Source organism: Pseudophryne corroboree, chromosome 2 (assembly GCF_028390025.1).
Source record: "Pseudophryne corroboree isolate aPseCor3 chromosome 2, aPseCor3.hap2, whole genome shotgun sequence".
Taxonomy (NCBI): Eukaryota; Metazoa; Chordata; class Amphibia; order Anura; family Myobatrachidae; genus Pseudophryne; species Pseudophryne corroboree.
The window spans coordinates 652,962,494-652,989,024 of NC_086445.1; the positions used below are offsets into that span (position 1 = coordinate 652,962,494).

General features: G+C 48.9%; 1 protein-coding gene across 1 annotated transcript in view; it reads left to right on the forward strand.

The window, feature by feature from the left end:
- Positions 1-8,840: 8,840 nt before the first annotated feature.
- The window catches only part of LAMTOR5 (late endosomal/lysosomal adaptor, MAPK and MTOR activator 5), a 29,038-nt gene continuing 11,347 nt past the window's right edge, over positions 8,841-26,531 (forward strand). The window contains exons 1-3 of the mRNA XM_063955014.1: positions 8,841-8,957; positions 10,105-10,166; positions 10,732-10,849. Coding sequence (XP_063811084.1) covers positions 8,923-8,957; positions 10,105-10,166; positions 10,732-10,849 — 215 coding nt within the window. The 5' untranslated portion in view covers positions 8,841-8,922. The remainder of the gene's footprint in view (positions 8,958-10,104; positions 10,167-10,731; positions 10,850-26,531) is intronic.

Below are 26,531 nucleotides of genomic sequence, written 5' to 3' on the forward strand. Positions count from 1 at the left end.
ATATACCACCTAACCGTGTTTTTTTTTCCATTCTTTATACCGTCGTCATACTAGTTGTTACGAGTATACTACTATCTCTTTATCAACCAGTGTACAGTGCGGTAGTTCACGGCTGTGGCTACCTCTGTGTCGGCACTCGGCAGGCAGTCCGTCCAACCATAATTGTATTATAATATATACCACCTAACAGTGGTTTTTTTTTCATTCTTTATACCGTCGTCATACTAGTTGTTACGAGTATACTACTATCTCTTTATCAACCAGTGTACAGTGCGGTAGTTCACGGCTGTGGCTACCTCTGTGTCGGCACTCGGCAGGCAGTCCGTCCAACCATAATTGTATTATAATATATACCACCTAACCGTGTTTTTTTTTTCATTCTTTATACCGTCGTCATACTAGTTGTTACGAGTATACTACTATCTCTTTATCAACCAGTGTACAGTGCGGTAGTTCACGGCTGTGGCTACCTCTGTGTCGGCACTCGGCAGGCAGTCCGTCCAACCATAATTGTATTATAATATATACCACCTAACCGTGGTTTTTTTTTCATTCTTTATACCGTCGTCATACTAGTTGTTACGAGTATACTACTATCTCTTTATCAACCAGTGTACAGTGCGGTAGTTCACGGCTGTGGCTACCTCTGTGTCGGCACTCGGCAGGCAGTCCGTCCAACCATAATTGTATTATAATATATACCACCTAACCGTGGTTTTTTTTTCATTCTTTATACCGTCGTCATACTAGTTGTTACGAGTATACTACTATCTCTTTATCAACCAGTGTACAGTGCGGTAGTTCACGGCTGTGGCTACCTCTGTGTCGGCACTCGGCAGGCAGTCCGTCCATCCATAATTGTATTATATACCACCTAACCGTGGTTTTTTTATACCACCTAACCGTGGCAGTCCGTCCATACTTGTATACTAGTATCCAATCCATCCATCTCCATTGTTTACCTGAGGTGCCTTTTAGTTCTGCCTATAAAATATGGAGAACAAAAAAGTTGAGGTTCCAAAATTAGGGAAAGATCAAGATCCACTTCCACCTCGTGCTGAAGCTGCTGCCACTAGTCATGGCCGAGACGATGAAATGCCAGCAACGTCGTCTGCCAAGGCCGATGCCCAATGTCATAGTACAGAGCATGTCAAATCCAAAACACCAAATATCAGAAAAAAAAGGACTCCAAAACCTAAAATAAAATTGTCGGAGGAGAAGCGTAAACTTGCCAATATGCCATTTACCACACGGAGTGGCAAGGAACGGCTGAGGCCCTGGCCTATGTTCATGGCTAGTGGTTCAGCTTCACATGAGGATGGAAGCACTCAGCCTCTCGCTAGAAAACTGAAAAGACTCAAGCTGGCAAAAGCACCGCAAAGAACTGTGCGTTCTTTGAAATCCCAAATCCACAAGGAGAGTCCAATTGTGTCGGTTGCGATGCCTGACCTTCCCAACACTGGACGTGAAGAGCATGCGCCTTCCACCATTTGCACGCCCCCTGCAAGTGCTGGAAGGAGCACCCGCAGTCCAGTTCCTGATAGTCAGATTGAAGATGTCAGTGTTGAAGTACACCAGGATGAGGAGGATATGGGTGTTGCTGGCGCTGGGGAGGAAATTGACCAGGAGGATTCTGATGGTGAGGTGGTTTGTTTAAGTCAGGCACCCGGGGAGACACCTGTTGTCCGTGGGAGGAATATGGCCGTTGACATGCCAGGTGAAAATACCAAAAAAATCAGCTCTTCGGTGTGGAGGTATTTCACCAGAAATGCGGACAACAGGTGTCAAGCCGTGTGTTCCCTTTGTCAAGCTGTAATAAGTAGGGGTAAGGACGTTAACCACCTCGGAACATCCTCCCTTATACGTCACCTGCAGCGCATTCATAATAAGTCAGTGACAAGTTCAAAAACTTTGGGTGACAGCGGAAGCAGTCCACTGACCAGTAAATCCCTTCCTCTTGTAACCAAGCTCACGCAAACCACCCCACCAACTCCCTCAGTGTCAATTTCCTCCTTCCCCAGGAATGCCAATAATCCTGCAGGCCATGTCACTGGCAAGTCTGACGAGTCCTCTCCTGCCTGGGATTCCTCCGATGCATCCTTGCGTGTAACGCCTACTGCTGCTGGCGCTGCTGTTGTTGCCGCTGGGAGTCGATGGTCATCCCAGAGGGGAAGTCGTAAGCCCACTTGTACTACTTCCAGTAAGCAATTGACTGTTCAACAGTCCTTTGCGAGGAAGATGAAATATCACAGCAGTCATCCTACTGCAAAGCGGATAACTGAGGCCTTGGCATCCTGGGTGGTGAGAAACGTGGTTCCGGTATCCATCATTACTGCAGAGCCAACTAGAGACTTGTTGGAGGTACTGTGTCCCCGGTACCAAATACCATCTAGGTTCCATTTCTCTAGGCAGGCGATACCGAAAATGTACACAGACCTCAGAAAAAGAGTCACCAGTGTCCTAAAAAATGCAGCTGTACCCAATGTCCACTTAACCACGGACATGTGGACAAGTGGAGCAGGGCAGGGTCAGGACTATATGACTGTGACAGCCCACTGGGTAGATGTATGGACTCCCGCCGCAAGAACAGCAGCGGCGGCACCAGTAGCAGCATCTCGCAAACGCCAACTCTTTCCTAGGCAGGCTACGCTTTGTATCACCGCTTTCCAGAATACGCACACAGCTGAAAACCTCTTACGGCAACTGAGGAAGATCATCGCGGAATGGCTTACCCCAATTGGACTCTCCTGTGGATTTGTGGCATCGGACAACGCCAGCAATATTGTGTGTGCATTAAATCTGGGCCAATTCCAGCACGTCCCATGTTTTGCACATACCTTGAATTTGGTGGTGCAGAATTTTTTAAAAAACGACAGGGGCGTGCAAGAGATGCTGTCGGTGGCCAGAAGAATTGCGGGACACTTTCGGCGTACAGGCACCACGTACAGAAAACTGGAGCACCACCAAAAACTACTGAACCTGCCCTGCCATCATCTGAAGCAAGAAGTGGTAACGAGGTGGAATTCAACCCTCTATATGCTTCAGAGGTTGGAGGAGCAGCAAAAGGCCATTCAAGCCTATACAATTGAGCACGATATAGTAGGTGGAATGCACCTGTCTCAAGTGCAGTGGAGAATGATTTCAACGTTGTGCAAGGTTCTGATGCCCTTTGAACTTGCCACACGTGAAGTCAGTTCAGACACTGCCAGCCTGAGTCAGGTCATTCCCCTCATCAGGCTTTTGCAGAAGAAGCTGGAGGCATTGAAGGAGGAGCTAACACGGAGCGATTCCGCTAGGCATGTGGGACTTGTGGATGCAGCCCTTAATTCGCTTAACAAGGATTCACGGGTGGTCAATCTGTTGAAATCAGAGCACTACATTTTGGCCACCGTGCTCGATCCTAGATTTAAAGCCTACCTTGGATCTCTCTTTCCGGCAGACACAGGTCTGCTGGGGTTGAAAGACCTGCTGGTGACAAAATTGTCAAGTCAAGCGGAACGCGACCTGTCAACATCTCCTCCTTCACATTCTCCCGCAACTGGGGGTGCGAGGAAAAGGCTCAGAATTCCGAGCCCACCCGCTGGCGGTGATGCAGGGCAGTCTGGAGCGACTGCTGATGCTGACATCTGGTCCGGACTGAAGGACCTGACAACGATTACGGACATGTCGTCTACTGTCACTGCATATGATTCTCTCAACATTGATAGAATGGTGGAGGATTATATGAGTGACCGCATCCAAGTAGGCACGTCACACAGTCCGTACTTATACTGGCAGGAAAAAGAGGCAATTTGGAGGCCCTTGCACAAACTGGCTTTATTCTACCTAAGTTGCCCTCCCACAAGTGTGTACTCCGAAAGAGTGTTTAGTGCCGCCGCTCACCTTGTCAGCAATCGGCGTACGAGGTTACATCCAGAAAATGTGGAGAAGATGATGTTCATTAAAATGAATTATAATCAATTCCTCCGCGGAGACATTGACCAGCAGCAATTGCCTCCACAAAGTACACAGGGAGCTGAGATGGTGGATTCCAGTGGGGACGAATTGATAATCTGTGAGGAGGGGGATGTACACGGTGATATATCGGAGGGTGAAGATGAGGTGGACATCTTGCCTCTGTAGAGCCAGTTTGTGCAAGGAGAGATTAATTGCTTCTTTTTTGGGGGGGGTCCAAACCAACCCGTCATATCAGTCACAGTCGTGTGGCAGACCCTGTCACTGAAATGATGGGTTGGTTAAAGTGTGCATGTCCTGTTTTGTTTATACAACATAAGGGTGGGTGGGAGGGCCCAAGGATAATTCCATCTTGCACCTCTTTTTTCTTTTCTTTTTCTTTGCATCATGTGCTGATTGGGGAGGGTTTTTTGGAAGGGACATCCTGCGTGACACTGCAGTGCCACTCCTAGATGGGCCCGGTGTTTGTGTCGGCCACTAGGGTCGCTAATCTTACTCACACAGCTACCTCATTGCGCCTCTTTTTTTCTTTGCGTCATGTGCTGTTTGGGGAGGGTTTTTTGGAAGGGACATCCTGCGTGACACTGCAGTGCCACTCCTAGATGTGCCCGGTGTTTGTGTCGGCCACTAGGGTCGCTAATCTTACTCACACAGCTACCTCATTGCGCCTCTTTTTTTCTTTGCGTCATGTGCTGTTTGGGGAGGGTTTTTTGGAAGGGACATCCTGCGTGACACTGCAGTGCCACTCCTAGATGTGCCCGGTGTTTGTGTCGGCCACTAGGGTCGCTAATCTTACTCACACAGTCAGCTACCTCATTGCGCCTCTTTTTTTCTTTGCGTCATGTGCTGTTTGGGGAGGGTTTTTTGGAAGGGCCATCCTGCGTGACACTGCAGTGCCACTCCTAGATGGGCCCGGTGTTTGTGTCGGCCACTAGGGTCGCTAATCTTACTCACACAGCTACCTCATTGCGCCTCTTTTTTTCTTTGCGTCATGTGCTGTTTGGGGAGGGTTTTTTGGAAGGGACATCCTGCGTGACACTGCAGTGCCACTCCTAGATGGGCCCGGTGTTTGTGTCGGCCACTAGGGTCGCTTATCTTACTCACACAGCGACCTCGGTGCAAATTTTAGGACTAAAAATAATATTGTGAGGTGTGAGGTATTCAGAATAGACTGAAAATGAGTGTAAATTATGGTTTTTGAGGTTAATAATACTTTGGGATCAAAATGACCCCCAAATTCTATGATTTAAGCTGTTTTTTAGTGTTTTTGGAAAAAAACACCCGAATCCAAAACACACCCGAATCCGACAAAAATAATTCGGTGAGGTTTTGCCAAAACGCGTTCGAACCCAAAACACGGCCGCGGAACCGAACCCAAAACCAAAACACAAAACCCGAAAAATTTCAGGCGCTCATCTCTATTTGATACCTTGGCTGAGGAGGACCTCATCTTTGCTCAAACGGTGCTGCAGAGTCATCCGCACTCTCCCGCCCGGTCTGGAGCTTTGGTATAATCCCCATGATCCTTACGGAGTCCCCAGCATCCACTAGGATGTAAGAGAACATAAAATTTTAAATCTACTGGTAAATCTTTTTCTCCTAGTCCGTAGAGGATGCTGGCCGCCCCTCCCAGTGCGGACTAAATTCTGCAAGACTTGTATATAGTTATTGCTTACATAAGGGTTATGTTACAGTTTTCATCAGTCTCTGGCTGATGCTGTTTTGTTTTAGACTGTTAACTGGTTCGTATGTTCCAAGTTGTACGGTGTGGATGGTGTGGGCTGGTATGTATCTTGCCCTTAGATTAACAAAAATCCTTTCCTCGTACTGTCCGTCTCCTCTGGGCACAGTTCTTTAACTGAGGTCTGGAGGAGGGGCATAGAGGGAGGAGCCAGTGCACACCCATCTAAAGTCTTTAGAGTGCCCATGTTTTCTGCTGAGCCCGTCTACAGGGCCGGCTCCAGGCCTACTAGCACCCTGAGCGAGAAAATGTAAAAGTGCCCCCCCCCCCCCCCCCCCATGCGCGCGCCGAAGGCGCGCGCGCTCCTGGAAAAGTGGGCGTGGCCTCTTGAAAAGTGGGCGTGGTCTCGTCCCCCAGCAGTGCCAGCTACACATGACATGCCCTCCAGCAGTGCCAGCTACACGTGCTAGTGTTCACTTTTTAGGGCAGGTTGCTGATCACAGGGAGGGCACATTTTTAAGTTAGGTGGGCAAAATGATGTACATACTGTAATGCTTGTTGTTCCCATTTCCACACGCTAAAGTATGGACAGTGCGCGCCGAAGGCGCGCAGCAAAAATTTAGGGGAGTTACTTCGTGGGGAAGGTGCGTAGCCACATTATAGTGGCAATTCACATTACACCACACAGTAGTGCAGCTAATACACATTGCACCAGGTAGAACCTCCTATAAGAGCACGTTAGACACATTGCGCCAGGTAGAGCACTGAGACACACTGCCCAGCCACAGACGCCTAGCGGGAACACTACATGATATGCCCCCCAGCAGTGCCAGCTACACATGACATGCCCCCCAGCAGTGCCAGCTACACGTGACATGCCCCCCAGCAGTGCCAGCTACATAAATGGCCACACAGTTCCAGATGGATAAATGCCCCCACAGCGCAGATATGCCCCCACAGTGCCACATACATTAATGCCCTCACAGTGCAAGATATGCCCCCACAGTGCAAGAAATGTCCCCACAGTGCAAGAAATGCCCCCACAGTGCAAGAAATGCCCCCACGGTGCCAGATACATAAATGCCCCCACGGTGCCAGATACATAAATGCCCCCACGGTGCCAGATACATAAATGCCCCCACGGTGCCAGATACATAAATGCCCCCACGGTGCCTGATACATAAATGCCCCCACGGTGCCTGATACATAAATGCCCCCACGGTGCCTGATACATAAATGCCCCCACGGTGCCTGATACATAAATGCCCCCACGGTGCCTGATACATAAATGCCCCCACGGTGCCAGATACATAAATGCCCCCACGGTGCCAGATACATAAATGCCCCCACGGTGCCAGATACATAAATGTCCCCACGGTGCCTGATACATAAATGCCCCCACGGTGCATGATACATAAATGCCCCCACGGTGCATGATACATAAATGCCCCCACGGTGCCTGATACATAAATGCCCCCACGGTGCCTGATACATAAATGCCCCCACGGTGCCTGATACATAAATGCCCCCACAGAGCCAGATAAATGCCCCCACAGTGCCAGATATGCCCCCACAGTGCCAGATATGCCCCCACAGTGCCAGAAATGCCCCCACAGTGCCAGATAAATGCCCCCACAGAGCCAGATAAATGCCCCCACAGAGCCAGATAAATGTCCCCACAGTGCCAGATAAATGCCCCCACAGTGCCAGATAAATGCCCCCACAGTGCCAGATAAATGCCCCCACAGTGCCAGATATGCCCCCACAGTGCCAGATATGCCCCCACAGTGCCAGATATGCCCCCACGGTGCCAGATATGCCCCCACGGTGCCAGAAATGCCCCCACAGTGCCAGATAAATGCCCCCACAGTGCCAGATAAATGCCCCCACAGAGCCAGATATGCCCCCACAGTGCCAGATATGCCCCCACAGTGCCAGATATGCCCCCACAGTGCCAGATATGCCCCCACAGTGCCAGATATGCCCCCACAGTGCCTGATATGTCCCCACAGTGCCTGATATGCCCCCACAGTGCCAGAAATGCCCCCACAGTGCCAGATAAATGCCCCCACAGAGCCAGATAAATGCCCCCACAGAGCCAGATAAATGCCCCCACAGAGCCAGATAAATGCCCCTACAGTGCCAGAAATGCCCCCACAGTGCCAGAAATGCCCCCACAGTGCCAGATAAATGCCCCCACAGAGCCAGATAAATGCCCCCACAGAGCCAGATAAATGCCCCCACAGAGCCAGATAAATGCCCCCACAGTGCCAGAAATGCCCCCACAGTGCCAGAAATGCCCCCACAGTGCCAGATATGTCCCCACAGTGCCTGATATGCCCCCACAGGGCCAGATATGTCCCCACAGTGCCTGATATGCCCCCACAGTGCCAAATATGCCCCCACAGAGCCAGATATGCAATGCCCCCACAGTGCCAGAAATGCCCCCACAGTGCCAGAAATGCCCCCCACAGAGCCAGAAATGCCCCTACAGTGCCAGAAATGCCCCCACATAACCAAAAATGCCCCGTGTGCCAGAAATGCCCCCACAGTGCGGATCTCCCCCCCCCCCCAAAAAAAAATACCTGCGGCGCTGGGGAGGAGTACTGCTGTCCGCCTGTGTGGGAGCGCTGGCGGGCGGGCGGGAGGCCGGGCGAGTGAGCCTGAGCCTGGGTCCGGGCTGGCGGGCGGCCACTTGTGCAGGCGGGCTATGCGCGGCGCCGGCGTCTGACGTTAGATACCGGCGCCGCGCAGCGCGCATACACAGCGCGACCGCCAAATGCTGCAGCAGCACACACACAGGGCCGGCTCCAGCATCGAATATGGCGGCGCCAGCGCGTGGCGCCCATTAAGGGTGGCGCCCTGCGCGGCCGCTCTATTCGAACATGCCTAGAGCCGGCCCTGCCCGTCTATACCCCATGGTCCTTACGGAGTCCCCAGCATCCTCTACGGACTAGGAGAAAAAGATTTACCGGTCGGTTTAAAATCTTATTATATCTGCCTCCCCTGCAGTGCACATGGTTTTGCCCAACTGCTAACAAAATTCCTGCTGCGATCAACTTGGAATTACCCCCATAATACCGTATTAGCACATCGAATACCAGCTATGCAGTACTTTCTACACTGACCACTAGAGGTCCTTGTCTCTCTCAGAGACGAACAAAGCACAAGTGATAGACGGAGACACGTGACTATATACGACACTTGTGCGGCGGAGGAATGGAGTCACCTGACGGGGTACGTGAGCACACGCACAACGGGAAGCGGAATCACGTGACGGTGGCATAATGGAGGCGGCTCTGGAGCAGCATCTGGAGGACACGTAAGATTCAAATGCATGCGTCTTCTTTCACATTGTTACTTGGCTGTGTAGGCTGTGCGGAAGATAACTCTCATTATCTGGTGAAACTGCTGCATTGTCTTTTCTAACCCCGTATATAGCGGTTTATCACGTGACCAATTAGACAACGTGATGGGCTCCGATTACTGTGTGACACTAGTGGAATCGTAGCGCCTGTAATTTATTATCAAAAGCTCACAGGGGGAGATCAGGTTGTATTATTATAATCATGACTTAAAATACCATAGTAGTGGTTGTATAATTTAAAAAATTGTTGATAAATGATGATGAAAATAGGACAGATTGTACATAAGACAGGAAAATACAAAAGTAGACAATTAAAACAAAAAGTGGCAAGGGTGAGACAGGTTATGCCTGAACAGTAGGACAGCTCAAACAGTAGGAGTGGGGTGCTCAGGTTGGAGAGTGAGGGCAGAATATGTATCTGCAAACTGACAATTGTGCAAAACAGCAGGATTTCTCAGTGGGGTGCACACAACCCAATAATCCTGTTGTCATGGATCGCATTATTTTCATTTAATATTGTTTAACTCTTAAGGAGAAGACACATCCAATAACAACACTGTTGTAGCTCATCAAGGTGAGGTCACTCCTAGCCCTATGAGCAGGAAAAGACTGTATTACAGTATGTAAGCGATACAACTGGTTCCGTTTATTTCATTCCAATTTGCTTACATGATATAGACATTTCTTGTGCTAGTGGGTGGACCGGAAGACTACTGTAGATGATTGGTGGATCCCTGGGTACAGTTACCTAAAATAAAGGGGGTCTTTTCAATCATCAGCTAAGTTAATAACATTCTTGTTTTCTGTGTTTAATGAAAAAGGGTAATACTTTTGTAGTAATAATTATATAGTCCTATAGACAGCCGAACACACATTTAATTGTAGATTTTAATGATGGCCACCTAGGCTTATAGCAGGCTCTACAATGATGGCACAAAAAGTTAATTTTTTTCATATATAAACTTTTCACTACGTATTTCTATACTTATAAAATAGACATGTTTCATCTGCCACTTTTTTCTTTTTTTCCCGTTCTTTTTTTCTCTCTCTCTGTCTCCTATAAACATACCCTGATCAGGTTCCTTTATCTCTCTCATTGCAGGATGAAAAATCCATCTATTGTTGGAATCTTATGCACTGACTCGCAGGGATTAAACTTGGGGTGTAAGTGTCTTACATTGAAATAATTTAGTTGGGGTTTGTGCATCTGTCTGTTGCCCCTCCCCACTAGATTTTTAGCTCTTCAGAGCAGGGCCCTCTTTCCTCTTGTCTAAGCCCTCTTCTTGACACATTTCACTCAGCGACCATCTTTACCTGCTTTTTCTCCTGCTGGTAAATGGCCCCTCTCTATCTATGGCCGCCAGCCCCAAGTAGTACAATGATTACTCCTTCGTTACTTACATCTAAGCTGTATTATGCTTTGAGAATTGTGGTGCTCTTTGTTACCTGCACTCCATTTTTGTTATTTATTTACTGTTATGCTAAGTTTTGTCTCCCTGTACTGTCCTTTGTTACGGCGCTGCGAAACACTTGTGGCGCCCTATAAATAAAATGTAATAATAATAATTGGGTATGTTACATGTGAGTTGTAACTCCCATATTATTAGCAATCCATGTTGCTCTTTGATGCCTATGCGTGTGTAAATTAAGGAGGGACCCTCCACCTGTGGTACGGACCCTGCAAAGGCGTACAGTACATTTCTTTTAACAACCTCTTCTTTCCTTGAAGGCTGTGGAAGTCTCTCTGATGAGCATGCTGGTGTGATCTCTATCCTTCCTCAGCAGGCAGCTAAGCTTACGCTCGACCCAACCGATGTGCCTGTTGTTTGTCTGGAATCTGACAGCGGGTATGCAACACTTATTACATCCTTAATGCCTGATTGTCAAGTACATTGGATTGTAACCCACATAGTACAAGTAACTCTGCTGTCAGAAAGATATTGGGATTTAACATAGTGTGGTTTTTCAAAATTGCTGACTTTTACAGCACAATTTAAAGTGGCAAATGTGTTTTTAAAGGCAGAGCCCACTATGTTGGGTTAGAAAACATACCCCATTCTATTATTGGATACTTCAGCGATTGTTACATACTGTCCTTCATCTGTTATGTGTTCTGGGGGTGTCATGAGGTTTTTTTTATTTTTTGGGTGTCGTTTTCACTGTCACAGCACAGGGAATCCCAATTAGTGCATTGTGTCTCTTCGCATTGCTCACTAAGCTTTGGACAAGGTGCCTTGCTCTACTAATGCAGCACTCGCCACAGGTTACTATTCCCATTCGTAGTCCACGTGGATGGTAAAAAATGATTAAGTTGAGAAAAAATTTAAAAAACTCATATGCTGTGTTGACATTAACATGCTCCAAAGGTCGACATGGCAACCTAATGCATGTTGACCATTTGTGGTTAATTTATTAACTGTCGACCTTACATCCAGATACCAGGTGTCATGTGGGGAGTTTGACTAGTTGTAGGATCAGAGCCGGTGCTAGGGTGTTCGGCGCCTCCCTGCAAATTATAAATTTGCGCCCTCTCTCCTATACTAAATAAAGGTATAGTGCATGCTGAAAAACAGTGGTGTGGTCTCGCAAGGAAGGGCGTGGTCACACAAACAATAGCACCCCAATTCAAATTACGCCACACAGTAGCTCAATCTTATTCACAATTCACCGCACAGTGACCCTGATTCATATTACACCACATAGTAGTGCTTCTTATTCATGTTACGACACACAGTAGCACAATCTTATTCACAATACACCGCACAGTGACCGTTTCATATTACACCACATAGTAGTGCTTCTTATTCATGTTACGACACACAGTAGCACAATCTTATTCACAATACACCGCACATAGTTACCCTGATTCATATTACACCACATAGTAGTACCTCCTCTTATTCATGTTACGCCACACAGTAGTGACACTTCTACACAATACCCATAGTAGTAGCGCCGCTTATACTCATAATGCCCACAATAGTACTGCCACTTATACACATAATGCCAATAGTAGCAGTGCCGCTTATACACATAATTCCCACCAGAGTTGTGCCGCTTATACACGTAATGTTGCTTACACGCACACTGCCGGCGGCAGTAGTGGCGCTTACACGGACACTGCCGGTGGCAGTAGTGGCGCTTACACGGACACTGCCGGCGGCAGTAGTGGCGCTTACACGCGCACTGCCGGCGGCAGTAGTGGCGCTTACACGCGCACTGCCGGCGGCAGTAGTGGCGCTTACACAACTAAAGTCCACAGCAGCACCCCCTATACAAATAATGCCCACACTATTGCCACTTTCTCTGACGTCCTAGTGGATGCTGGGTACTCCGTAAGGACCATGGGGAATAGACGGGCTCCGCAGGAGACTGGGCACTCTTTAAAGAAAGATTAGGTACTAGATCTGGTGTGCACTGGCTCCTCCCTCTATGCCCCTCCTCCAGACCTCAGTTAGAATCTGTGCCCGGCCAGAGCTGGATGCACTTAGTGGGCTCTCCTGAGTTCACTATAAAGAAAGTATTTGTTAGGTTTTTTATTTTCAGTGAGATCTGCTGGCAACAGACTCACTGATACGTGGGACTTAGGGGAGAGAAGCAAACCTACCTGCTTGCAGCTAGCTTCTGCTTCTAAGGCTACTGGACACCATTAGCTCCAGAGGGATCGAACACAGGGCCCGACCTCGATCGTCCGTTCCCGGAGCCGCGCCGCCGTCCCCCTTGCAGAGCCAGAAGACGGAAGATTCCGGGAGAAAATCGGCGGCTGAAGACTCCGGTCTTCAATAAGGTAGCGCACAGCACTGCAGCTGTGCGCCATTGCTCCCACAGCACACCACATGCTCCGGTCACTGGTGGGTGCAGGGCGGGGGGGGGGGGGGGGGGGGGCGCTCTGTGTGCTGGCATACTCTCTCTCTGTCTCCCCAAAGGACTTTGTGGGGTCCTGTCCTCAGTCAGAGCATTCCCTGTGTGTGTGTGTGGTGTGTCGGTACCTTGGCTGGCAAATATATCACCATATATAGCCCCAGAGGCTATATATGTGATAAATACCCCGGCCAGAATCCATAAAAAAGCGGGAGAAAAGTCAGCGAAAAAGGGGCGGAGCTATCTCCCTCAGCACACTGGCGCCATTTTCTCTTCACAGTGCAGCTGGAAGACAGCTCCCCAGGCTCTCCCCTGTAGTTTTCAGGCTCAAAGGGTTAAACAGAGAGGGGGGGCACTAAATTTAGGCGCAATATTGTTTATACAAGCAGCTATTGGGGGAAAAATCACTCAGTTATAGTGTTAATCCCTGCATTATATAGCGCTCTGGTGTGTGCTGGCATATTCTCTCTCTGTCTCTCCAAAGGACTTTGTGGGGTCCTGTCCTCAGTCAGAGCATTCCCTGTGTGTGTGCGGTGTGTCGGTACGGCTGTGTCGACATGTTTGAGGAGGACGCTTACGTGGAGGCGGAGCAGGAGCCGTTAGTTGTGAGGTCGCCCCCTGCGGGGCAGACACCAGAGTGGATGGATATGTGGAAGGTATTAACCGACAGTGTCAACTCCTTGCATAAAAGGTTCGATGACGTAACACCTTTGGGACAGCCGGCGTCTCAGCCCGCGCCTGCCCAAGCGTCTCGGAGGCCATCAGGGGCTCAAAAACGCCCGCTAGCTCAGATGGCAGACACAGATGTCGACACGGAGTCTGACTCCAGTGTCGACGAGGATGAGACAAATGTACAATCCACAAGGGCCATCCGATGCATGATTACGGCAATGAAAAATGTGTTGCACATTTCTGACATTAACCCGGTTACCACAAAAAAGGGTATTATGTTTGGGGAGAAAAAGCAGCCAGTAACTTTTCCCCCATCTGATGAGTTAAATGAATTGTGTGAAGAAGCGTGGTGTTCCCCGGATAAGAAATTAGTGATTTCTAAGCGGTTACTAATGGCGTACCCTTTCCCGCCAACGGATAGGTTACGCTGGGAGACATCCCCTAGGGTGGACAAGGCGCTCACACGCTTATCAAAAAAGGTGGCACGGCCGCCTTAAATGAGCCTGCAGATAGAAAGCAGGAGGCTATCCTGAAGTCTGTGTATACACACTCAGGTACTATACTGCGACCTGCTATTGCTTCAGCATGGATGTGTAGTGCTGCAGCAGCATGGTCTGATTCCCTGTCAGATAACATTGATTCCCTCGACAGGGATACTATTTTGCTAACCATAGAGCATATTAAAGACGTAGTCTTATATATGAGGGATGCACCAGAGGGACATTTGCCGGCTGGCATCTAGAATTAATGCAATGTCCATTTCTGCCAGGAGAGTATTATGGACTCTGCAGTGGACAGGTGATGCTGATTCTAAAAGGCACATGGAAGTTTTGCCTTATAAGGGTGAGGAATTATTTGGGGACGGTCTCTCGGACCTCGTGTCCACAGCAACAGCTGGGAAGTCGACTTTTTTACCCCAGGTTCCCTCACAGCCTAAGAAAGCACCGTATTATCAAGTACAGTCCTTTCGGCCCCAGAAAGGCAAGCGGGTCAGAGGCGCGTCCTTTCTGCCCAGAGGCAGGGGGGTAGAGGGAAAAAGCTGCACCAGACAGCCAGTTCCCAGGAACAAAAATCCTCCCCTGCTTCCACTAAGTCCACCGCATGACGCTGGGTCTCCACAGGTGGAGCCAGGTGCGGTGGGGGCCCGTCTCCGGAACTTCAGCGACCAGTGGGTTCGCTCACAGGTGGATCTCTGGGTTCTACAAGCGGTATCTCGGGGATACAAGCTGGAGTTCGAGACGTCTCCCCCTCGCCGTTACCTCAAATCAGCCTTGCCAGCCACTCCCAAGGAAAGGGAGGTAGTACTGGCGGCAATTCACAAGCTGTACCTCCAGCAGGTGATAATCAAAGTTCCCCTCCTTCAACAGGGACGGGGTTACTATTCCACAATGTTTGTGGTACCGAAACCAGACGGTTCGGTGAGACCCATTCTAAATTTGAAATCCTTGAACACTTATATAAGGAAGTTCAAGTTCAAAATGGAATCACTCAGGGCGGTTATTGCAAGCCTGGAAGAGGGGGATTTTATGGTATCACTGGACATCAAGGATGCTTACCTACATGTCCCCATTTACCCACCTCACCAGGAGTACCTCCGATTTGTGGTACAGGACTGCCATTACCAATTTCAGACGTTGCCGTTTGGTCTGTCCACGGCACCGAGGGTATTTACCAAGGTAATGGCCGAAATGATGATACTCCTTCGAAGGAAGGGAGTTATAATTATCCCATACTTGGACGATCTCCTTATAAAGGCGAGGTCCATGGAGCAGTTGTTGGTCGGAGTAGCACTATCTCAGGAAGTGCTACAACAGCACGGCTGGATTCTGAATATCCCAAAGTCGCAGCTGGTTCCTACGACACGTCTGCTGTTCTTGGGTATGATTCTGGACACAGAACAGAAGAAGGTGTTTCTCCCAGAGGAGAAGGCCAAGGAGTTGTCATCTCTGGTCAGAGACCTCCTGAAACCAAAACAGGTGTCGGTGCATCACTGCACGCGAGTCCTGGGAAAGATGGTAGCTTCTTACGAAGCAATTCCCTTCGGCAGGTTCCATGCAAGGATCTTTCAGTGGGATCTGTTAGACAAGTGGTCCGGATCGCATCTTCAGATGCATCGGTTGATCACCCTGTCCCCAAGGGTCAGGGTGTCTCTGCTGTGGTGGCTGCAGAGTGCTCATCTTCTCGAGGGCCGCAGATTCGGCATTCAGGACTGGGTCCTGGTGACCACGGATGCAAGCCTTCGAGGTTGGGGGGCAGTCACTCAGGGAAGAAACTTCCAAGGACAATGGTCGAGTCAGGAGACTTCCCTACACATAAATATTCTGGAACTAAGGGCCATTTACAATGCCCTAAGTCAAGCAAAACCCCTGCTTCAAAACCAGCCGGTGCTGATTCAGTCAGACAACATCACGGCGGTCGCCCATGTAAACCGACAGGGCGGCACAAGAAGCAGGATGGCGATGGCAGAAGCCACAAGGATTCTCCGATGGGCGGAAAATCACGTGATAGCACTGTCAGCAGTGTTCATTCCGGGAGTGGACAACTGGGAAGCAGACTTCCTCAGCAGGCACGACCTCCACCCGGGAGAGTGGGGACTTCATCCAGAAGTCTTCCAGCTGATTGTAAATCGTTGGGAAAGGCCACAGGTGGACATGATGGCGTCCCGCCTCAACAAAAAGCTAAAAAGATATTGCGCCAGGTCAAGGGACCCTCAGGCGATAGCTGTGGACGCTCTAGTGACACCGTGGGTGTACCAGTCGGTTTATGTGTTCCCTCCTCTTCCTCTCATACCAAAGGTACTGAGGATAATAAGAAAGAGAGGAGTAAGAACTATACTTATCGTTCCGGATTGGCCAAGAAGAACTTGGTACCCGGAACTACAAGAAATGATCTCAGAGGACCCTTGGCCTCTGCCGCTCCGACAGGACCTGCTACAGCAGGGGCCCTGTCTGTTCCAAGACTTACCGCGGCTGCGTTTGACGGCATGGCGGTTGAACGCCGGATCCTGATGGAAAAGGGCATTCCGGTTGAAGTCATTCCTACGCTGATTAAAGCTAGGAAGGATGTGACAGCAATACATTATTACCGCATATGGCGAAAATATGTTGCTTGGTGTGAGGCTATGAAGGCCCCAACAGAGGAATTTCAGCTGGGTCGATTTCTGCACTTCCTACAGTCAGGAGTGACTATGGGCCTAAAATTGGGATCCATAAAAGTCCAGATTTCGGCCCTGTCTATTTTCTTTCAAAAAGAACTGGCTTCACTGCCTGAAGTTCAGACATTTGTTAAGGGAGTGCTGCATATTCAGCCCCCTTTTGTGCCTCCAGTGGCACCGTGGGATCTCAACATAGTGTTGGATTTCCTAAAATCACATTGGTTTGAGCCACTTCAGACCGTGGAGTTGAAGTATCTCACGTGGAAAGTGGTCATGCTTTTGGCCTTGGCTTCGGCTAGGCGTGTGTCAGAATTGGCGGCTTTGTCATGTAAAAGCCCTTATCTGATCTTCCATATGGACAGGGCAGAATTGAGGACTCGTCCCCAATTTCTCCCTAAGGTGGTATCAGCGTTTCATTTGAACCAACCTATTGTGGTGCCTGCGGCTACTCGGGACCTGGAGGATTCCAAGTTGCTGGACGTAGTCCGGGCCCTAAAAATCTATGTTTCCAGGACGGCTAGAGTCAGAAAAACTGACTCGCTGTTTATCCTGCATGCACCCAACAAGCTGGGTGCTCCTGCTTCTAAGCAGACTATTACTCGCTGGATCTGTAGCACGATTCAACTTGCACATTCTGCGGCTGGACTGCCGCATCCTAAATCGGTAAAAGCCCATTCCACGAGGAAGGTGGGCTCTTCTTGGGCGGCTGCCCGAGGGGTCTCTGCTTTACAACTTTGCCGAGCTGCTACCTGGTCGGGATCAAACACGTTTGCAAAATTCTACAAGTTTGATACCCTGGCTGAGGAGGACCTTGAGTTTGCTCATTCGGTGCTGCAGAGTCATCCGCACTCTCCCGCCCGTTTGGGAGCTTTGGTATAATCCCCATGGTCCTTACGGAGTACCCAGCATCCACTAGGACATCAGAGAAAATAAGAATTTACTCACCGGTAATTCTATTTCTCGTAGTCCGTAGTGGATGCTGGGAGCCCGTCCCAAGTGCGGACTTCTGCAATACTTGTATATAGTTATTGCTTAACTATAGGGTTACTGTTCTGAGCCATCTGTTGAATGAGGCTCAGTTTTTTGTTCATACTGTTAACTGGGTATAGTTATCACAAGTTGTACGGTGTGATTGGTGTGGCTGGTATGAGTCTTACCCTGGATTCCAAATCCTTTCCTAGTAATGTTAGCTCTTCCGGGCACAGTTTCCCTAACTGAGGTCTGGAGGAGGGGCATAGAGGGAGGAGCCAGTGCACACCAGATGTAGTACCTAATCTTTCTTTAAAGAGTGCCCAGTCTCCTGCGGAGCCCGTCTATTCCCCATGGTCCTTACGGAGTACCCAGCATCCACTACGGATTACGAGAAATAGAATTACCGGTGAGTAAATTCTTATTTTCTCTTACGTCCTAGAGGATGCTGGGATCCACATTGGTACCATGGGGTGTAGACGGGTCCACTAGGAGCCACTGGCACTTTAAGAGTCTAATAGTGTGGGCTGGCTCCTCCCTCTATGCCCCTCCTACCAGACTCAGTTTAGAAAATGTTCCTGGAGGAGCCGGTCACAGCTAGGGGAGCTCCTAGAGCTTCTTTAGTTTTATTTTTTTCTAAGAGTTAGTTAGGCACAGGGAGGCTGCTAGCAACAGCCTCCCTGCTTCGTGGGACTTGTGGGGGGGGGGGGGGGGGGAAAGTTTCCGCTCTGCGGGGTTCAAGCTACTATCTCCGCTGACAGGACACTGAGCTCCTGAGGGTGATGATCGTTAGTCGTCCCAGGCATCCGCTCACTCCCGCAGCATGCCGCCACCCCCTAACAGCCAGAAGATTCCGGTGGCAAGTGAGTCACCGGCCCCCCTCGCAAGCGGGGAGCCGGTGTGAAGATGGCGGCAACAGGGTGGGAGCACAGTATTAACTGCGCTCCGGAGACTCAACGGTACATAGTGTGGCACTGTGAGGGGCGCCCTGAGCCAGCGCCTATACCCTACACTGGTCACCAAGGCTGTTGGGTACCTCGGTAACGCTGCCAGCACATTACCTCAGGCCAGTATAAAGAATGAAGAGTAGGAAGCAGCACCATGTTCAGGGGGGCGGAGCTTCTCAGAGCAGACCCAGCAGTGTTCAGTGCCATTTTCCTGATTGCAGATCCAGTACAGAGACGCTGACAGGGAGAGCTGTCCCTCCACGCAACTCCAGCTATCCTGTGCGGTACCAGGGGGTTGTAGAAGGGGGGGAGGCTGTAATATTACTGTGTAGTCTATTTAGGTACACAGTCAGCGCCAGGTAGTTGTATTATATCTACCTTTGGAAGCGCTGTGTGTGTGCTGGCTCCAAGCTCTGTGTTTCTCTGTGGCATACTTGGGGGGAAACTGTCTGACATTTTCCTGTGTGTGTTTGTTTCTCACATAGCCATGTCCAGGGACTCTGCCTTATGCTGCAGAGGACATTTTCTCTCAGGAGGAATCCATTCCATGTGCACAGGAATGTAATGTTTTGTCTCAGATCCCTATTACTGAGCATGAGTGGTTGACCTCTATTAAGGGAATGATCTCTCAGATCTCTACTAGGGTAGCTCATACTGAGACTGAAACTCAGGTTTTAAAGAAGTCTATGGCAGTTTTGTCAGGTTCTGTACCTTCAAGATCCCCTAGCATATACCCACAGAAACGTACACTTGTCCAGATTATGCAGGATGACACGGATACCGACTGTGACGGTTGACTGTGATGGAGATGTGCTAAGGTGGTGCAGCTCATGATTAAGGCCATTAGTGAACGTGTTAAACATTTCTGACACAGCTGAGCAGGTTGAGGAGGCTTACTTCACAGACAATAATAAAACCTCGCTAACCTTCCCTGCGTCTAAAGAATTAAACGATTTATTTGAAAAATCATGGGAAACCTTGGAGAAAAATTCCAGATCCCCCAAGAGGGTTCTGGTTGCTTTTCCTTTCCCTGAGGAGGATAGAAAAAAATGGGAAAACCCGCCTATAGTTGACGCATCTGTTTCCAGACTGTCGAAGGTGGTTTTTCCTGTCCCTGGGTCTATTGCGTTAAAAGAACCTGTGGATCGTAAGATTGACACTACGCTCAAATCCATATACCCTGCTTCAGGGATGGCGCTGAGGCCTACCATTGCCTGTGCGTGGATCTCTAAAGCTATCGTAAAGTGGTCAGGCGCGTTACTAGACTTAGATACAATGGATAGAAGTGACATTGAATTATTTTTCTGTAACATACAGGATTCTGCAGGGTTCATGGTGGAATCCATGAAAGACCTGGGTATGCTGACTGCAAGGATATCTTCCATGTCTGTCTCAGCTCGCAGGGGACTCTGGCAACGCCAATGGTCTGCAGACGCGGAATCCAGGAGAAGTGTGGAGAACCTACCCTACACAGGTCAGGCTCTATTTGGGGAAGCGTTGGATGCGTGGATTTCTACGGCAATCGCGGGTAAGTCACCTTTTCTTCCCTCAGCTACGCCTTCTACGAAGAAGCCATTTTCTTTATCTGCATCGCAGTCCTTTCGGACAGCTAAGAGAAAAACGTCTAAGACTCCTACCACCTTCTTTAGAGGTGGTCGTGCAAAATCCAAAAAACCTCCACCTGCCGGCTCCCAGGACCAGAAACCTGTTTCTGGTTCCTCAAAAGCCTCATCATAACTGTGGACCGCGAAGCCTGGAAGGCGGACTGGTGGATGCGAGGCTCAGACATTTCAGCCACGTCTGGGTACAGGACATTGTGTCCCAGGGGTAAAGACTGGAGTTTCAATAACTCCCGCCTAAGCGATTCTTCAAATCAGGCTTGCCGGCTTTGCTGGCAGACAGGGCCATCGTACAGGAGGCCATTTAAAAATTAGAACGGTCAGAGGTCATTGTCCCTGTTCCACCTCATATGCAAAACAAGGGTTACTATTCAAACCTTTTCGTGGTACCGAAACCGGATGGTTCGGTCAGACCGATTTTGAACTTGAAATGGTTAAATCCCTATCTGAGGGAGTTCAAGTTCAAAATGGAGTCTCTGAGAGCGGTGATCTCAGGTCTGGAGAATGGAGAGTTTCTGGTATCCCTGGATATCAAGGATGCGTACCTCCACATTCCGATTTGGCCGCCGCACCAGGCTTATCTCAGATTTGCACTGCTAGACAGTCACTATCAATTTCAGACACTGCCATTCGGCCTCTCCACAGCAAGAAGGGTGTTCACCAAGGTGATGGCAGAGATGATGGTTCTCCTCCGCAGACAGGGCGTAAACAATTCCATATCTGGACGATCTGCTGATAAAGGCATCGACCGGGAAAAAGTTGTTGCGGTTGATTGCTCTCACGACTCGTCTGCTCAGGGAACATGGTTGGATCCTGAACATTCCGAAGTCACATTTGGAGCCGACAAGGAGATTGTCTTTTCTGGGGATGATCCTCGACACGGAAGTGCAGAGGGTATCTCTACCGGTGGAGAAAGCGTTGGTGATTCAAACTATGGTCCGGGATGTCCTGAAGCCAGCCCGGGTATCGGTTTATCAGTGCATTCGCCTTCTGTGAAAGATGGTTGCCTCCTACGAGGCTCTACAGTATGGAAGATTTCATGCTCTATCCTTCCAACTGGATCTCCTGGACAAGTGGTCGGGGTCTCATCTACATTTACACCTGAGGATTCGTCTGTCAGCGAAAGCAAGGATTTCACTCCTCTGGTGGCTGGAAATGTCTCACCTTCTGGAGGGTCGCAGGTTCGGGATTCAGGACTGGATCCTCCTAACCACGGATGCAAGTCTCTGGGGATGGGGCGCAGTCACTCAAGGGAAAACTTTCAGAGGAAGATGGTCAAATCTGGAATCCAGTCTTCCAATAAACATTGTGGAACTAGGAGCCGTGTAAAACGGTCTTCTTCAGGCGGCTCATCTTCTGCGAGATCGAGCCATTCAAGTGCAGTCGGACAAGGTAACGGCGGTGGCCTACATAAACCGACAGGGCGGAACGAAGAGCAGGGCTGCGATGTCAGAGGTAACAAGAATCACCCTCTGGGCAGAGAAACATGCGTTGGCGCTGTCCGCAATCTTCATTTCGGGTGTAGACAACTGGGAAGCGGACTTCCTCAGCAGACACGATCTCCGTCCAGGAGAGTGGGGCCTCCATCCAGAGGGGTTCACGGAGGTGACAAATCTTTGGGGGGTTCCTCAAATCGACATGATGGCCTTACGCCTCAGCAAGAATCTTCAGAGGTATTGTTCCAGGTCGAGAGACCCGCACGCAGTGGCGGTGGACACCCTGGTAACTCCGTGGGTGTTCCAGTCGGTGTACGTGTTTCCTCCACTTCCACTCATCCCAAGGGTTCTAAAGATCATAAGGAGAACAAGAGTTCAGGCAATCCTCGTTGCCCCGGACTGGCCAAGAAGGGCTTGGGACGCATATCTTCTGGATCTACTGCTGGAAGATCCGAGGCCTCTTCCTCTTCGGGAGGACCTGTTACAACAAAGACAGTTCGCTTATCAAGAATTATCGCGGCTACGTTTGACGGCATGAAGGTTGAACGCCAAATATTAGCTCGGAAGGGCATTCCGAACAAGGTCATTCCTACCCTGATACAGGCTAGGAAAGGAGTAACGTCTAAACATTACCAACGCATTTGGTAAAAGTATGTATCTTGGTGTGAATCCAAGAAGTTTCCTACGGTGGAGTTTCAACTGGGACGGTTTCTCCTCTTCCTGCAAGCAGGTGTGGATATGGGCCTGAGGTTGGAGTCTGTAAAAGTCCAGATTTCGGCCTTATCCATTTTCTTCCAGAAACAGCTTGCTTCTCTCCCTGAGGTTCAGACTTTTTTGAAAGGGGTTCTGCACATCCAGCCTCCCTCTGTGCTGCCTACGGCGCCATGGGATCTTAACGTGGTGTTACTGTTCCCCCAATCGGATTGGTTCGAGCCTCTACAGGAGGTTGAAGTCAAGTTTTTCATGTGGAAGGCGGTCACCTTGTTTGCCTTAGATTCTGTTTGACGTGTTTCGGAGTTGGGGGCTTTGTCTTGTAAAAGCCCCTATTTGATCTTCCATGAAGATAGAGCTGAACTTCGGACGCGTCAACAGTTCCTTCTGAAGGTGGTGTTGGCTTTTCATATTAACCAACCTATCGTGGTGCCAGTTGCTACCGACTCCTCAATTCCATCAAAGTCCTTGGATGTTATAAGGGCTCTGAAAATCTATGTGAAGAGGGCTGCTCGTCACAGAAAATCAGACTCTCTGTCCTGTATGATCCCAAGAAACTTGGGTGTCCTGCTTCTAAGCAGACGATCTCTCGCTGGGTCAGGTTCACTATCTAGCTTGCATATTCTATGGCAGGACTGCCGTGTCCAAAATCTGTTAAGGCCCCCACTGCTCGTAAGGTGGGTTCTTCCTGGGCGGCTGCTCTGGGTGTGTCGGTTTTATAGCTTTGCAGAGCGGCTACTTGGTCTGGGTCGAACACGTTTGCTAAGTTCTACAAGTTCGATACTTTGCACAAACTTCAGGTCCTCGGAGGCCAATCAGTTCTGCAGGAGCTCTCCCTCCCATTCTGGGAGCTTTGGTACATCCCCATGGTACTAATGTGGCCCCCAGCATCCTCTAGGATGTAAGAGAAAATTGGATTTTAATTACCTACCGGCAAATCCTTTTCTCGTAGTCCGTAGAGGATGCTGGGCGCCTGCCCAGTGCTTCGTTATCCTGCAGTGGTTACTTGGTTCAGTACTGCTTTGTTCTTAAGTACTGCGTTTTGACTTGATTCAGTAATGTTATTCAGCCGTTGCTGAGTTTCAAGCTTGTTAGCTTGGTTTTCCTTGTTTGTGTGAGCTGGTGTGACTCTCGCCACTATCTGTGTAAAATCCTTCTCTCGAAGTATGTCGTCTCCTCGGGCACAGTTTCTAGACTGAGTCTGGTAGGAGGGGCATAGATGGAGGAGCCAGCCCACACTATTAAACGCTTAAAGTGCCAGTGGCTCCTAGTGGACCCATCTATACCCCATGGTACTAATGTGGACCCGAGCATCCTCTACGGACTACGAAAATAGGATTTACTGGTAGGTAATTAAAATCCTATTTATACAATAATATATATATAAATATCTTTTCTACATGTTGCATGCAAAGATTTTATTAAATATGTTTCGTAAAAAAAAAAAAAAAGCAATACAAAACTGCTGTCTAAAAGCATATCCATTGCTTGCACATTGTGAAGAAAACAATTACAGTTAAAGGATAAGTAAAAGTTCCTCAAAGTTCAATACCATGCTGTACACATTACTATTACCTTTGGTACAGTAGTTATTTACTCTGGCTGGTCTGCTTAAAGCTCAGAGTCCAGTGCATCGCTTTTCTCACTCCTTCTAAGGTTAGCCACCCCTTCCACCTCTAGCCTTTTGGTTTACCATTACATGCCTGGAGCTGTCAGCCGGGCAGTGAGGCTGAGGACCAAGTGGCTTTGCAGTCTGTACATGTGCGCTGCTGCAAGGAGTGGGAGGATTGGGGAGGTGTGGTAGGAGGGACTATAGACAGTGAAGCAGTTAGCAAGCCCAACATGCACTATGTGGCCCAAAGTATGTGCACGCCTGAACATCAAACATACATTTGCTTGTTGAACATCTCATTTCAACACCATTTGTATATGTGCTTGATCTCTCCCCCATCTGCTGCTATTATAGCCTCCACTCTCTGGGAAGGCTTTCTTTACGGTAACCTGGATGCATGGATTCCCATCCCTTTAACCACAGGAACATTAGTGAGGTTGCACACTGTTGTTGGACAGTCCATTTCAAGCCAAACACGTTTAATGGAATTGAGGTCAGGTCTCAGCAGGCCAAGCAAGTTCTTCCACATCAAACCTGACCAGACGTTATTGTCTGTCACTGGTTTATGCATGGGAGCTTTCTCATACTGAAATAGAAAGGCAGAACTCCTCCTTATTGAGTCTTAGTTTACATAGGGCCTAATTCAAGGTTGATTGCGAATACAAAATCTTCCTCTAATGGGCAAAACCATGTGCAATGTTGGAGAGGGGGGCAGATATAACATGTGCAGAGTTAGATTTGGGTGGGTTATATCGTTTCTGTGCTGCTTTATTTTTCTCCGTCAGGGTTCACAGGTTCAACAGGATAACAATTGGATATGATGGCGCGATAGCGGATTGGCACCAAACGATCACAAGCTTTCAGTCCTCCCAGGATGCAACGGGCCCGTCCATATATCCCCGCCCACTTCTCAGGCAAATCAGTTTTTTGTTTGGTGCGGCAGGAGCCAGACCATGGTCACAGGGCTGCTGTTTTTGGCAGCCCTCAGCTTTTTTATTTTATTTTTATAGTCTTACTACGTTTTCTGAGTGATTTTTCCGAACAGCGTCTTACACGCATATTGGAAAGAGTCGCTCCAACAACTCTCCGCCGAGTCGCAACAACGCTTACCCATGGTACAAGTGCTGTCTCAACGGGCGTCTGTGTCGGATATACTAGCAGGTACAGCAGACGTTACCAGGCTGTGGCCGGAGCACGGGGAGAAGGTAAGGCATCGGTTCCACTTAAAAGGGGAATAACGGACACAGCCGCACTGTATTGGGAGGAGACTACCAAACAGCTGGCGCGCCGCCACCACGGGTGCTCCAGCGCTAGGCCTTAGGGATCATAAGGCACCAGGAATAGTATGAGGCTGCAATCCCTAGGGTTGATATCAGCGGTGGGGAGTAAGACGCTCTCCTGGTCGCCCCTTCCCCCTGTTCATGACCAGTTTCCGTCAGTCTCCCACCATGAACTGATTGCCTCACTTCCGTCTCAGACACTACCACGAGGGGTCTCGGTCGCAGCGTAGCCGCTGCTTCTGTGTACACTAAGCGCTACCGCAAGGAGACCCGGTCGCAGTACAGGCGTCTGTATGACTGGTGCGTCTGCACTAAAAGTTCTTGGAGCGGCAGTGTACACTAGTAGCATGTGGATCCACTCAGTGTTCGCTAACGTATTGATCGATCTTGGAAGTGAGGTGAGTCTCCCTGTATTCCACTCTACTGAGTACGGGTTATACAGCACTAAATTTCTATCTACTTTTTGTCAGTATGTATAGTTAAAGTTAGTGCCTATTGCATATGAGTCTGTGTACATTACTGTGGTTTTCGTCGCAATGCGTCTGAATACGTTAAGATCTGTATAAAACAGAATTCAGTAATATGTACTCCTACATACTTTGAAATGTGTTTGTAGTTGATAATATGCTCATATGACTAATATATAACGTGACTGACTGCTAGTGTGATTGCTGACTTTATATATGTTTGTCAGTGGTTTCTTCTGAGCCTCAATGCTGGTGCATGGGATGGGGTCAGATTGATATCACTTTAATATAGTAAAGTGATTACAGTCACAAATTGTGTAGTACACTGTGAAAAGCTGATTATCATGTCTAAGAGCGGCAAAGGTGACGAGGTTACAGTAACACCAACACTCATAACATGTTTGACCTGCAAAGTGGGATAATCTTCTCAGGATCTGGCACATGATGGTTTATGTACAAATTGTTTTGCGTTTCAGCAGATTGCAAGGCAGATCCCTGTTCAAAGGCAAGTAGATCCACCTTGGGCTATGTTTGCACAGACCGTGTCCAGTATAGCTGAACGGGTAATCCCTACAGCTTCAATCCCAGGAGTAGGGTACACTATTAACCCATACATGCAGCTCCCTTTTTACGGTATATCCCCAACAGCTTTTCCAAGGAAACAAGCTGATAAACAGAGTGTAAATATATCATCAAATTCACAGGCTACACAGGATGATACATCAGATGATGATAGCTCTATATACTCTGCTTCAGCATACGAAGAACAGGTAGAAGGTATCAGCTCAGAGGATATAGCTG